The sequence below is a fragment of the Malus domestica genome, chromosome 01 (assembly GCF_042453785.1).
Source record: "Malus domestica chromosome 01, GDT2T_hap1".
NCBI lineage: Eukaryota > Viridiplantae > Streptophyta > Magnoliopsida > Rosales > Rosaceae > Malus > Malus domestica.
The window spans coordinates 19,781,329-19,795,236 of NC_091661.1; the positions used below are offsets into that span (position 1 = coordinate 19,781,329).

The 13,908-nt window shown below is 36.1% G+C and overlaps 2 protein-coding genes and 1 long non-coding RNA gene across 7 annotated transcripts; 2 read left to right on the plus strand and 1 right to left on the minus strand.

Annotated features, from left to right (window-relative positions):
• Positions 1-2,006: 2,006 nt before the first annotated feature.
• Positions 2,007-2,951, minus strand: LOC139187956 (uncharacterized). The gene is made up of 2 exons (XM_070804627.1): positions 2,642-2,951; positions 2,007-2,473 (listed from the first exon to the last, which is right to left on the minus strand). Exons 1-2 carry the CDS (start codon positions 2,949-2,951, stop codon positions 2,007-2,009), a joined length of 777 nt encoding a protein of 258 aa, XP_070660728.1.
• A 4,289-nt stretch (positions 2,952-7,240) lies between these two features.
• LOC103433849 (CBL-interacting serine/threonine-protein kinase 9-like) lies at positions 7,241-12,119 on the plus strand. Of its 5 annotated transcripts, none has more exons than XM_017331699.3 (15): positions 7,241-7,844; positions 8,333-8,395; positions 8,629-8,700; positions 8,846-8,953; positions 9,118-9,198; positions 9,432-9,485; positions 9,575-9,700; positions 9,785-9,874; positions 10,103-10,225; positions 10,384-10,491; positions 10,805-10,921; positions 11,060-11,116; positions 11,285-11,359; positions 11,471-11,541; positions 11,659-12,119. In XM_017331699.3, exons 1-15 carry the CDS (start codon positions 7,668-7,670, stop codon positions 11,663-11,665), a joined length of 1,329 nt encoding a protein of 442 aa, XP_017187188.2. In that variant the 5' UTR covers positions 7,241-7,667; the 3' UTR covers positions 11,666-12,119.
• Positions 12,120-12,358: 239 nt separating this feature from the next.
• Positions 12,359-13,647, plus strand: LOC139197294 (uncharacterized). The gene is made up of 2 exons (XR_011582540.1): positions 12,359-12,501; positions 13,501-13,647. It is a non-coding gene; the product is annotated as an uncharacterized lncRNA (long non-coding RNA).
• Positions 13,648-13,908: the final 261 nt, after the last annotated feature.

The window sequence follows — 13,908 nt, forward strand, 5'->3', positions numbered from 1 at the left end:
ATTTGACATCAACAATTGATATTATTCTCTTTTATAAATAAAACAAAAAGAAAAAATAGTTTTAAAATTAAGAAAAGTTACTGTTGTGCCACGTGGCACAATCTGGAGTGTTGGAATTCAATTTTTTTAAATCCAATGGCAGGGATTAATTAGTTGAATAAAAATTTAAAAAAAAATTGTAAAAAATCCGAAAAAAAATTTTGAATTTTTTTAAAAAAAGTTGTTTTTACTTTTCTATAAATACTTTCTCATTATCATCTACCTTACACCACAATTTCATATTTTCTCAACTACTTTCAACCACATTCCTACCTTTCTCTCAAAGTTTCAATCCAATTTTTTTCAACAAAATGACTACTAATGCAGATACGAATTGGTCGCTTCTTGAAGATGTTGCGTTGTGTACTAGCTGGGTTGAAGTTACTCATAATTCTCTTACGGGTAATGAGATGCAGTTGCGAGAAATGTGGAGTCTTATTCATACCAATTTTCTTGAGAAAATGGGTGGGAAAAGAACCAAAGAATCGATGTCCAGTCTTTGGAAATTACTTAGCCAATCGTTTATTACGTGGAGAGACGTCTTGGCACAAGCTAGTGGTAATATTCGAAGTGGGAAAAATGTAGCGGATTAGGTAACAATATATTAATTTGTTAGCTACTTTGATTATAATTATTTGTTTGTATTATTTATTTGTTACCTAATTTGATTATAATTATTTTGTATTATTAATTTGTTACCTACTTTCATTATAATTATTTGTTTGTATTATTTATTTGTTACCTAATTTTATTATAATTATTTGTTTGTATTATTAATTTGTTACCTACTTTCATTATAATTATTTGATTGTATTATTTATTTGTTACCTAATTTTATTATAATTATTTGTTTGTATTATTAATTTGTTACCTACTTTCATTATAACTATTTCTTCTCCTGCATGGTGTAGGAACTTCAAGCACAAGCTTGGTATAGTGCCAAAACCAAAACCAAAAACAAATCATTAACCCGGTGGGAATGTTGAAATATTGTTAAAGATTGTCCTAAATTCAGAGTTGTGTCTGTCGGTTCAGAAGTTTTTATGAATAGCACCCCTCTACACTTTACACCCGATCATAGCTCGTATGTTCATGAAGATGATGTAGAAGAAGTGCCTGAAACGCCCCTACTTGAACAAGCGTCGGTTCGACCCATTATCCAATTAGGCCTCAAGGTAAGAAGGCTTCAAAGAGAAAAGGGAGTGATTCCAAGAATGATTATGCAAAGTACATGGAAGAACTTGCTCGCCAAGGTGAATTGACTTTGGCGCGGGAAATGGCGAAATTTGAGGCTGATAAGGCTAGAAATGAGGTAAAAGCTGCAGCTGTTGAGAGAGCATTTCAAGCTAATGAGAGAGAAAGAGAGTTACTTAGGCAAGAAAGGGAACATGTTAGAGAAGAAAAAATGGCTCAACGAGATCGTGACATTATGAACATGCCTTTAGAAGGGAAGTCTTCAAATTCTAAATATTTTTGGAAGTCGGAGAAAGAGGACGTGGTGCAAAGGAGGCATGCAAGAGAAGCGAAAGCAAGAGGAGATGGTCCTAGCACGACAAGAGAATATCATCCTAGCACCACAAATTGGTTAAGTGATGATGAATAGAGTACTTTGGGTTGTAATTTATTATTTATTGAATAGAGTACTTTATGTTGTTTCCAATTTATTGAATTTAGTACTTTATTTAAAGTGAGTAAATTTATTTAATTTGGTAATTTATTTATACTAAAAGAATCTTTATTCAAATGACATAAACACACCAAATAAAATTACATAAACATACCAAATAATATAAAAAAAAACTCACTAAATGAACTAAAAAAACACACCAAATGAAATTTAATAAACACACCAAATAAAAACAAACACACTAAATAAAAATTAAATAAACATACCAAATAAAAACAAACACACTAAATGAACTTAAGTATCTTGAGCTTGTTTCAATTGCCACTAGTGCTCTATCAAGTTAATTTGCCGGGCATTGTGCACATATGGCATTTGAAGTGCAGTATGGCTCATGTTGCACGAGTTCTTCGGTGGCGTCATGAGCACAATATATTTGTGTTTTGGAATTGTTCATCGTGTCTAGCTCATATTTATCAACGGCATCATAATCATACTCATCTTCCACAATCATGATGGATCGAAGCGACTCTACATCAAACATTCTGGCAGCACCCTTGACAATCGCCCATCGAGCTTGGAGGATACCAAAACAACGCTCCACATCCTTCCTGCACCCCTCTTGACAGCTTGCAAAGTGTTTTTCCTTGCAGGACATCGTTGACCATGTTGGGTAAATGCCGTCTACTAGGTAGTATGGCCCGTCGTACTGACTTCTGTTGACCCAGTATGTGACTTTTGGTGCCTTTCCTTGCAGGACATCGTTGAACACTGGGGATTGGGCAAGGACATTGAGGTCATTTTGAGCTCCTAGAATCCCGAAAAATGCATGCCAAATCCATGTATCAAAAGATGCCACCGCCTCCAAAATGATACTTTTTTCTCATTTTCTATCCCTATAAGTGTCTTGCCATGCACTTGGACAGTTTTTCCAGGTCCAATGCATACAATCGATGCTTCCAATCATCATAGGAAAACCTCGCATCTCGCCCTTCTTCAGAAGCCATTGCAAGTCCATCTCAATAGGTTTCTGGAGGTACTCTGCGGTGTAGATAGATTCGATTGCTCCGTAAAACCTCATCAAGGACTCAAGGATGGTTGATTTCCCCATCCTCACTATCTCGTCCACTTGGTCTGCAGATGCTCCATATGCAAGCATATGCAAGGCATTAGTAATTTTTTGCTCAAGAAGGAAACTCATAGCACCAAAAGCATCATTCTTTTGCACAAAGTAAGAATCATGGTTGCAAACAGCAATCATGATTTTGTTGAACAAATGTCGTTCCATTCTATAACGACATCTAAAGTACATATCAGGGAATGCACTGTTACGGATAAAATAATCGTCCAAGAGTTTCGTACCTCGCCGTTGCCTGCTTCTATCAAGGTTTGCGGAACGGCTGGGCTTGCAGATCTGAGCCACAGCTTGGATGACCTGACGGGAATGTGAGGTTCTGGCCATTCTTGTTTTGTTATCTCTTCTTCTACGCTCCTCATCATCTTCCATCTCATTTTGGGCCACCTGGAGATTGAACATTCCTTTTGATTGGTTAAACAATTATTCCTTTTGCTGATCGATTTCCCACATCATCCTTGAGGAAGAAGAAGACATGATTGTAAACAGGAAGCAAAAACTATGAATAATGATATAGATTTTGATTTTGGTGAAGAAGGAAGTAGAAACTATGAATAATGATAGAGATCTTAAGAAAATTGGTGTGAGATTTGTGAGGATGGATGATGGATTATATGGAGGATTAAAAAAAGATTAGGTTGTAGATAATGCCACGTGGCATGCCGTCATTCGTTAAAAATCTGACTGAAATCTATCCTCAAAGATTGTAAACAGATTGTGACACATGACGTGACATGATTGGTTAAAAATCTTATCGGAAATCCATCACCAATAATTGTATTTTCGGATAATGACACGTGGGGCAACAAGAACAATTAAAAATCTTATCGGTAATCCATCACCAATAATTGTCTTTTCGGATAATGACACGTGACGCAACGAGAACGATTAAAAATCTTATCGAAAATCCATCACCAATAATTGTCTTCTCGGATAATAACACGTGGCGCAACGAGAAAGATTAAAAATCTTATCCGAAATTACAAATAAAATTGTTTTGTATTATTTTATAAATAAAAAAATAGTAATATTTTATTGCCAATTGTCAAGGTTATTCAGTGTAGGGATGAAGATGCAAAAAGCTGTTATTGTTCATTAAATACAGTTACTATTCACTGGTGGATTGAATAATGAATAGTCTGGGGGGGAGGGCTCCCACGCTGGAGTTGCTCTTAGCTACTAGGGAACAGGCAAATAGACTACACTTTTTCTCTTCTCATCAATTATGATTAGTTCACATATACGCAGTTATCTTTACCCTCTCCATCACGATATTATTAGTAACATTATCATCCAAATTATCAAACTTTAAATTATGACATATAATTTTGAAACAATTTATCGAATGTAAATCAAACCCTCGGGTGTAAAGGTAACGTTCTTAACCACTTAGATTTATGGTAAGCTGAAGTAATGAGAATAGATCACAAGTTTTGGGTACAAAAAAAAGTGTTCATTTAAATCATACGAAAATTTTATTATTAGAGTATTATTATATGTTTATCTTTAAAAACAAGTATATGTATGTAAAACTACTCGGCAACTTCGCAGTTTTAGAACGCCAACACGCACGCGCGCGCGCGCACGCACACGCAGACATTAGATTGTGCAGCTTTCAGCTTCGAATGTAAATGTAGAGTTCTTGGGATGATTTGTTCTTGGGTAGTCCCAGCTCTTGCTGTCATCAACTACTTATACATCTTGGACTTTATTCTTTTGCCCATTTTTCTTTTCTAAATAATTGAAAGGTATTTTGTTGCAACCCTAAAGCAGGAGTACAAACCCTGTCATCCATATATATATATATATATATATAACTTGGGTTGGTTTGTTCGACATTCTGCAAATGATAACAGCATAAAGTCACTTTTCTTATTCTTCAGTTTGATTTGTGTAGTTGTACACTTGTAGTTGTCTTGGAGGTTTCTCCCTCGAACCTTGGACTTAGCTTCTCTGTCCTCCCAGTTCTTATAAACTCTCATCCTTTCCTATTTGTGAGGTCACGGTTAAGCCATATCAACATTTTATATCACTATTGCTTTTTGTTTTATTATCTCTATAAAAAAAATCAATATAAAATGTTGACGTAGCTTAACCGTGATCGCACAAAACAGGAAGAAATGAGAGTATGAAAACTGGGAGGGCAAAGAAGCCGGGTCCCTAAACCTTTACAACCCTAAAACAGCAGAAGATAAAGTAGAATACAATAAAAGATATAATAAACTTTGCTTTTTCTTATACATTTCACTTATATAAAAATCCCTTTCTAGGGCAAGTCTATTATAACTCTTTTCGATTAAATTGTGCAAACTGATAAGAACTATTCTCCAAATTTCCTAGGGTAGATAATACAAGTATTATTTAATATATAACTAACAACCAGAAGTTCTCTTACATCATTTCTGCACAGTCCCTCTTCCTCAAACACTCCTCCATTCTTTTTCTAACCTTTGATTGATAAAATTAAAGGAAAACTATGTGGAGGAAACAAGGCGAGAGTGTGCAAGGAGAAGACAAGAGTACTATATACACTTCATAAAAAGTTCCTTTTTAGGGGTTTAATGCAATGACATATGTTCAACTAGTTTGGTAAGCATGCGTAATTGTGCAGCTCTTTTTGTGCGTTTGGAAAATAAAATCAAACCACCCTGTAACAAAACTAAGAATTGCAACGAAGGGTGACTAGTCACTAGTTTTACACAATTATATATATCTATCGCTCTCTCATCATATGACAGTTTCAATTAGGGGTGTGCTATCCACACACCCCATTTTACTTCTCACACACTCCTTGATAATTTATGTCCGTTGATCTTCTTCAATTCATCCGATCCGATGGTCGAAAATTAAAAAAATGTGTGAGAAGTAAAATGGGGTGTGTGGATATCACATCCCTTTCAATTATTCTCCTTCTAGCTCGAATAAGGCCCCTTTCTTGAATGTGTCCAGGACCATTTCTGATCCAGCTAGATTTGGGTTATAATTCAAGCCCAATAAGATTCTTGTCCGTGGAAGTGGATTAAGAAGCCTATATGATGTTGTGAACCAAACAAAACTGTATAGCCTGTATGCTATAGGGCTCATTTCTCATTGATCTGAATAGTTGAAATTCTTAAACCATTGCATAAATGACTAATGAAGAAAGTTCATTGTGATTAGTTTATCTACTAGAGGGTTTTGCATGGCAGAAGTGTTTTCTTCGACGTGGTCATTTATTGCTGAATTTGATATACAAGGTGTGTATTAAATGGATGTGTTTCTAATGTTTCAATCTCAATTATTGATATTAAATGCAACGGTGAGTGACAATATATCATTAATCATCAGATCACCAAGAAAACGTAACTCTTGCTTATATATGGAGATAGAGGAAGGAGTTTCTACATAGTGTTACAAAGATGGCATGTTGGCCTAACTTGATTATTAACTTTTGTTTCTTGTACACATGCCGTTTTTCGATTTAACAATTTTTGTACGTGATGTTTACACCCTTACATAGCATGTTGTTAATAATCTACATGTTACACATATTATAACTTGAGTCAATGTCACCACATGGTTATGTGATGGTCACACTAAACAAAGTCTCGCGTGGCTTGGCAAGGGCAATATGTCCCAACCAACTTTGAAGCTTCCATGCAATTGCCAGCCCTTTGACTTGTAGTGAGACATACCTCAATTATTGCATGAGACCTCACGTTTGTGTTTATCTATATCGTTTGTTTCTCCTACATAATTAGCAGTCTACTCACGATTACACTATTGCCCTTGTATCCAAACAAATGCTAATGAATTGGACTAACCAATAATAACGTTAGTATAAAATAGAAATCAAACAAATTAGGTTAGATATCAATCCTATTATGAAATAATAACTACCAAATTATACATTATCTCATTTGTTTTTTTTTTATTATTATTATTAGTTATACTCTTATTGTAAATATGAAGAAATAAAGACTAATTAATCTCATTATATTAGTTACAAAAATGTTCTAAAATCTTATATGATATATCAAAGATTCTTATATTCAACCGAGTTATATTTTGATACGCATTTCACATGCGCACATGATGAGAAATACTGTAATTATATATTTTTCCTTGGCCTGAAAACAAGAAAATATTGTAATTATATATACTAGATACAGTATGTGATTAAAATTTCTTAAAAAGAATTAAATTAATGTTAAATTATGCAAAAAAAAAATAGTGGATTGGAGAAGTTAGAAAAAAGTGGAAAGAAAAGTAGACATGGGATGCAAATATGAGAGAGAGAGTGAGTGAGTTCAAGGTACTAATAGAGTGACAAATTTGTTAAGTAGCATAAACGTGTAAGTGAAATTAGCAAATGATATTTTAAAAGAAAAAATTTGTTAATTCTTTAAAGATGCTTTAGACCACACTTTAAATCGAGTCGATTTCTCACCTACGTGAGAGTGTTTGGATTGAGCGTGAATAACTCCGCCACCACTAAAACAAGCTCCAAACCATAATTCTAGCCTTTTGAGAAAAATTGTATTTTGGGAAAACAATAAAAAAAGGAAAAATAAGAGACAGTTATCGACGAAATTATGAGATATAATAGCAGGTGATTTAGGAAGAGGCAGGACAGCCACGGAACTTGTGATGAGAGAATATCAGAAGGATCCCACACGCTGTCAACACGGTAAACACCACCACCTTAATCCCTCCCTTCTATTCTTCTTCATCATCTGCCACTCTCTCTCTCTCCCTCCCTCCCTCCCTCCTATCGAACCCGACCAAGAAGCTGCAACAAACACTGAGTTATAATCTTTAGATCCTTTGCGCGGGAACAAGTTGGAAATTTCGGACCGTGGGATCTGGATAGTAAGGAAGGGGCGCAAGATGAGCGTGAAGGGGCCGAGGATGAGGACCCGCTTGGGGAAGTACGAGCTGGGGAAAACGCTGGGAGAGGGAACGTTTGCGAAGGTGAAGTTCGCCAAGAACATGGAGACCGGGCAGTGCGTCGCCATTAAAATCGTCCACCGTGAGCAAGTCCTCAGAAACAAGATGATCGAACACGTACGTAATAAAACATAAATTGTTCAGTTGGTTGAAACACATTAAAATGTGTGTAAAAACGTGTGTCCCCATATCCTAATCCTTATATAATGTGCTTTTTTCTTCAAATCAATCAAAATGTACGTAGGAATGTCGTTCAGAATGATTTGGTATGAATCACTTCTGCGCATAATCGTTTTTATTGTTTTAGGTTTTGAAAAGGTTTTTAAGTTTTTCTGCCAAATGCAAAAGGAGGCGCTGGTAAACAGTACATGCCTTTAATCATTTTAGGATGGCAGTGTGACCCAAATGCCTTTTTTTGTTTTTGTTTTTTTTTTGTTCTAACACTCTAATTCTTCATGGTTGGTTTGAAGTTGGCGATCAATGATAAACATTATAATTCATGTTTTTTAGTAGGTCAGGTGATAAAATACGAGGACTTTAGTTGGTTATAATGTAGAGCAGGAATGAAAGTATACCTAACTGTTTCTTGGTGCTTGTATTGAAAGATAAAAAGAGAGATATCAACAATGAAGCTGATCAAACACCCAAATGTTACCCAGATGTTTGAGGTAATCTCTTCCATTTTTATTTTGTTGAAGAAAAAAAATTATAGGTGTTTTCGTTATGATCGTTATAGTAGCTTTTTTTTTAAAATGTGAAATCTTAAATTTGATTGATTGTAAATGATATGAACAATCATATAGCTTGTACAGGGGGTATTGAAATACGCAATGAATACCATATGCATATACAGATTTCTTCGCACATTTCTGAATCGAGAACTTTTTGTGCTTATGAATAGGTCATGGCAAGCAAAACTAAGATCTACATTGTTCTCGAGTTTGTTGATGGGGGTGAGCTCTTTGACGAAATAGTAAGCGATTGTTGTTTCAACTTGCATTATCCCCGGTTGCACAATACTCTTTTTGGTTAAATACTATGTTCTTACTTGTTACTTAGGACACAAGTCTTGTGTTTCTTTTGGAAAACACTCCCTTATCAGTTCTGTTTTTCCTTAGGCCAAAAATGGGAGACTGAAAGAGGATGAGGCCAGGAGATATTTCCAACAGCTCATTAATGCTGTTGATTACTGCCATAGTAGAGGCGTGTACCATCGAGATTTGAAGGTTTAACAGACTTTATAACTTTATTACAGATGCATTGGTTGCATACTGCGTGCAATAGGAATGAAATATTGGGTTTTTGGTTGCATACTGCATGCGATAGGAATGAAATATTGGGTTTCATTATTTGAGTATTCATCACTTATATCTTTTTACTTCTTCTGTAGCCCGAAAACCTTCTTCTGGATTCATATGGTGTCCTGAAGATTTCAGACTTTGGTCTCAGTACATTTGAACAGCAAGTGCGGGTGAGTAAAATTGTTGCAAAAAGATTTTAGTGGATGTAAAATATTGTATTGAAGTTGATTATAGTTTAATCCACATGTACTGTTACCAGAAGTGAATATTCCTCTTGCTATGAGGAGTGTATTTGGATCTTGTCGTTGGTGAGAAGTCGGAATGTTCAATTTGATCTTGTTCCCGATATGTTATAACTTATGTTATATGACATACTAAAGCAGATAGTGTACACATTTTGCAGGAAGATGGCCTTCTTCATACTGCCTGTGGGACTCCGAATTATGTTGCTCCTGAGGCATTCACTTCTGACCTTATGAAAACAAGTTATTGCATTACTGTTTGATTATGTTCTTTTGTTTCTCACATTTGGTATGTTTGTATCAGGTGCTAAACAATAAAGGTTATGATGGCACATCAGCTGATATTTGGTCTTGCGGGGTCATTCTCTTTGTACTCATGGCTGGTTACCTGCCTTTTGATGAACCAAGTCTTATAGCGCTGTACCAAAAAGTACGTAAACAAGTTTCGCATCCTCTGTTTAAATGATGGGAATCTCTGGATAACTTATTAATGTATGGCTATTGTTAATTTCAGATCTGCAAAGCTGAATTTTCATGTCCAGGATGGTTTTCATCCGGTGCAAAGAAAATGATTCAGCGCATACTTGATCCAAACCCTGTAACGGTGAGCTCCAAAGCCCTTTCTACTGTGCCAAAATTCAATAAGTACATTCTTCCCATATGCTCTTGAAAGTTATTATTTGAGACCATTGGTATATGAGCGTGCGCATGTAAGCTCATTATACAGGCATTACAGGGCATTAATACCTTAATGCAGACGATCATTTGTTATATAGCCTGACTAGGTGTTCTTTTCTTGTTCTCTCCTTTTTTTTTTCTTTTTCTGTGACAGCGGACCACAATTCCTGAGATCTTAGAAAATGAATGGTTTAAGGAAGGGTACAAGCCAGCACAGTTCAAAGTGGAAGAGGATGTAAATCTAGATGATGTAGATGCTGTTTTCGGCAACTCAAACGTATGAATATTAGTCATAAGTTAATTTATTTCTCTCAACCATGAATTTTTCTAGTTATCTTTAGTCGGAATAATCTGTCAGTTTTTGTGTGCTTGATAGAATATTGTCTTGAGTTTGTACACATTCTGAAATAGTCCTTTTCTTTTGGCTTGTTGCAGGAAAAATTAGTAACGGAAAGGAAAGAGAAACCTGTATCAATGAATGCTTTTGAGCTTATTTCTAGCTCAAACAGTTTCAACCTGGAAAATTTATTTGAGAAGCAAATGGTATGTAGCATGACATTTTCTTAATTCCTTTTTATGAATGCTTCGGTGTGGCGTTCTACAGTATGATTGTATTTGCAGTTGCAAAATACATGTTTTGTTCCAATTGTTAGTCGGACAGAAACTGGGAGCCTAGTAGATTTAGGAAGATTAGAAAATCAAGGATTCGCGGTATTAGTGTTTAGGACTTATAGGTTTTGTTGAATCAAGAGCATGCTTAGGCTCACAATCCATAGTGGCCTTCTAATTCTTTGTAGTTGTCAAAGTTATTCTGCAAGTTTTCTGCCTTCTGATCATTTGGAATTCCATACTATAGGGTCTTGTGAAACGAGAAACCCGATTTACTTCCCAACGCCCTGCAAATGAAATCATGAACAAAATTGAGGAAGCTGCAAAGCCTTTGGGCTTTAATGTTCACAAGAGAGACTACAAGGTAATGTGTTTTATTCTACTCTTTCTCATGCTGCACTTTATAAGACTTGACTTAATATGCAAGTATCCTATCAAAACAACCTTCCTGTTATGTTTATAAATTCCAAATGTATCTTCTGCTAATTCCGAGCAATTGCAGATGAAGTTGCAAGGAGACAAGCATGGCAGAAAGGGCCACCTCTCCGTAGCTACTGAGGTATTGTCTGTGGCATGTATATATATTATGTGTTTGATACAGTTATTTGGAAAGCAAGTCATCACTTAGTAAGGGTCAACTTGACAAAAACTAAAGATGCTACTTTCGATTAAGTACCAAATCGTAAAACATGGTGTAATTAACTCTCTTCTTAACTTCTTGCTTAAGGTGTTCGAGATGGCCCCCTCCGTGCACATGGTAGAGCTCCGAAAAACTGGTGGTGACACACTAGAGTTTCACAAGGCAAGCGAACATTTTATATTGAACATTTTAGTTTCAAACATTTTCCATACTATTTTTCAAGGGCCAACATGCTGTCTACTGATTCTGCCCTCTAAATGTCTGTTACTACAGTTCTACAAAACTTTCTCATCGGGTTTACAAGATATAGTGTGGAAATCTGAAGAAACTACTGAAGAATCAAGGTGATCATCTCTCTCTCTCTCTCGCTCTCTGCACGCTCGCTCAAGTGTACATGTGAGCTCATTGTTACGGAGAGTATGCTTGTTGACAGATGTTTTAATTTTTTTTTTTTTGTGCAGGGCATAATAAAAACTCTTCTTTTGGTTCTTCTGATCTGTTTTGGCCTGTGATGCATTTAGGTCTGAGACCTATACAAATGCATAATGGTCCATGGATGCAAAGGAAACTGGGAGCATATATCGGGCAGCGTAGCCAGGCCTGAAGTGGTCCACGGTAACGAGATATGAATCCCTCAGAACTGGGGTGGTCTGGATTCTCTTCCTTTTAGTTCTATGAATTGAATCCATCGACGATTTTGAAGAAACAATTATATATCATTAGAGTGAAGTGAGAAATTCTTGATTCCCTGCTGTGATGGAAGATCGAACAATGAACATTCTTGATTGTACTTTCCAATTTTTTGACAGTCATGTGATACTTTGTTCATGATCATCCCCATGTAGCCAGCGAGTTCAATTTTAATTTTGATAAGAACTTTGTGATGTTATTTAAAATTCTACCAATTTTTCTGATTTAGCAACTCTGACCTATGCTACCACTCATCTTTTGTGGACATTGATAAGGAGGACTTAAGTTTACCGCCACTATGGCGTCCTATTCTAAATTGCTCTCATTGATTAGAGCCTTCCACTTAGCAACACCTTGTTATATCGATTGGAAACACTGACAAACGCCCAGAATCGACCGAGCCTCCGCCGCTCCTCGCACTTGCTACCTGTCTTCATCTTCTTCCTTGTGACCTGCGACGGTGCTACCCGTCTCACTCTCAGTCAGTGTCGCCGTCTCACTCTCAATCTCTCACCCCCGTGAGCCGTGACGGCATGACCCGCGACCTTCTCTGGCTCTGAGTCCTCTCTTCGTTTCCATTCTCGAGTCTCTCGACCCACGACTGCCTTTGCAAGGTTAGTCAGTCAGTCTCTCATGTTCTACAGATTTCCTTTGATAGTAATGCTCACTATTGTTGTCAATTAGAATGCTTACTATTGTTGTCAATTAGAAGAATCTGATGGGTAAGGAATGGGTTGTCAATTAGAAAAAATGAGAGGTTTTGATTTATTGGTTTGTAACCATTGGCTGTGCATCTGAAGTTTGAACATTCATACCCTTGTGGTGAAAACTGGGTTCGACTTCGATACTTTGTGTTCCCATACGAATATGAACCATCTTCTTCTTCAGCCATCCGTTCGATAGCCAATTCAATAAATTTCTTTTTCACTGATATGTTACAGCAATGTTGTTTAATGGAAGTCGAATTATCAAAGCAATGGTGATAAAATCGATAGACGAAAATTCACAAATTGTGATGCAGGCCTTGCAGATTATGGTGTCTCTGTCAATTCATAACTCGATTTCAAAAATTGTGTGTATTTGGAATGAAATTATTAAATACATGTATTTCAAATGATTAATTGTAACTAGTCATTTCTGAGAGTGTTTTATAGAATAGTGATTTTGTATATGCTGGTTTTGGAAAGGATGGAAGGTACCAAAAATGGTGATGTTTGCACAGAACCATACCGTCGGAAAGCTTAGTTAGCTTAGCCCTTATCTCCATTGGAGTTGGCTGACAAAAACCATACCCTTATCTGCATTAATAAGATATGCATTTACAGTAGTTAATATATAGTTTCTTCTTCCTTATTATAATTTTGTTTCATACTAAAATAAAGGCTAGCTTTTGTATGTATATAGATAACCCAAGCTGCAGCAAAGATCAGTTGTTTTGTAGACAATCTAAGTTCTCACGTTCTGACATGTTATCCCTTCACTGACCCATTGGATGTTATGTTCTGTTCTTTACAGCTATATGTTATGTAATTGGTGTATGGGAAAGCTTTATGAATCTTGATTTAGGGTTGTTCCCTAATTGAATCTTATTATATGTTTTGTATCTTAATTAGATGAGCTTGAGCTTGAAGAGAAGGTGTGTACTTGAGGACTTGAAGAGAAGAAGTGTGTGCTTGAGGACTTTAAAGTTTGGACGTTATGTTTATTTTAGGTGTGGAAGACTTGAAGTGTGATTGTGTTGGAGATGTTAAAATTTCAGATTTCAATTAAAAAAAAAACAACCAACGAAAACCGAAAAAAAAGGGGCCGAACCGAACCTAACCAAAATTTATGTTTGGTTTCGGTTTTAGCAAAAAACGGAACCGATTTGAACCGAACCTAGCCCTAGTACACATCACTCACCACTGATGCAATAATCTATGTTTTGAAGAAATTGGATAAAAACCCATGAAAGGGTTTGGATCGATTTGAGGCAAATGATAGGGAGGGCTTTTCCATTTTTGTGCAAACTTTTGTGGTAA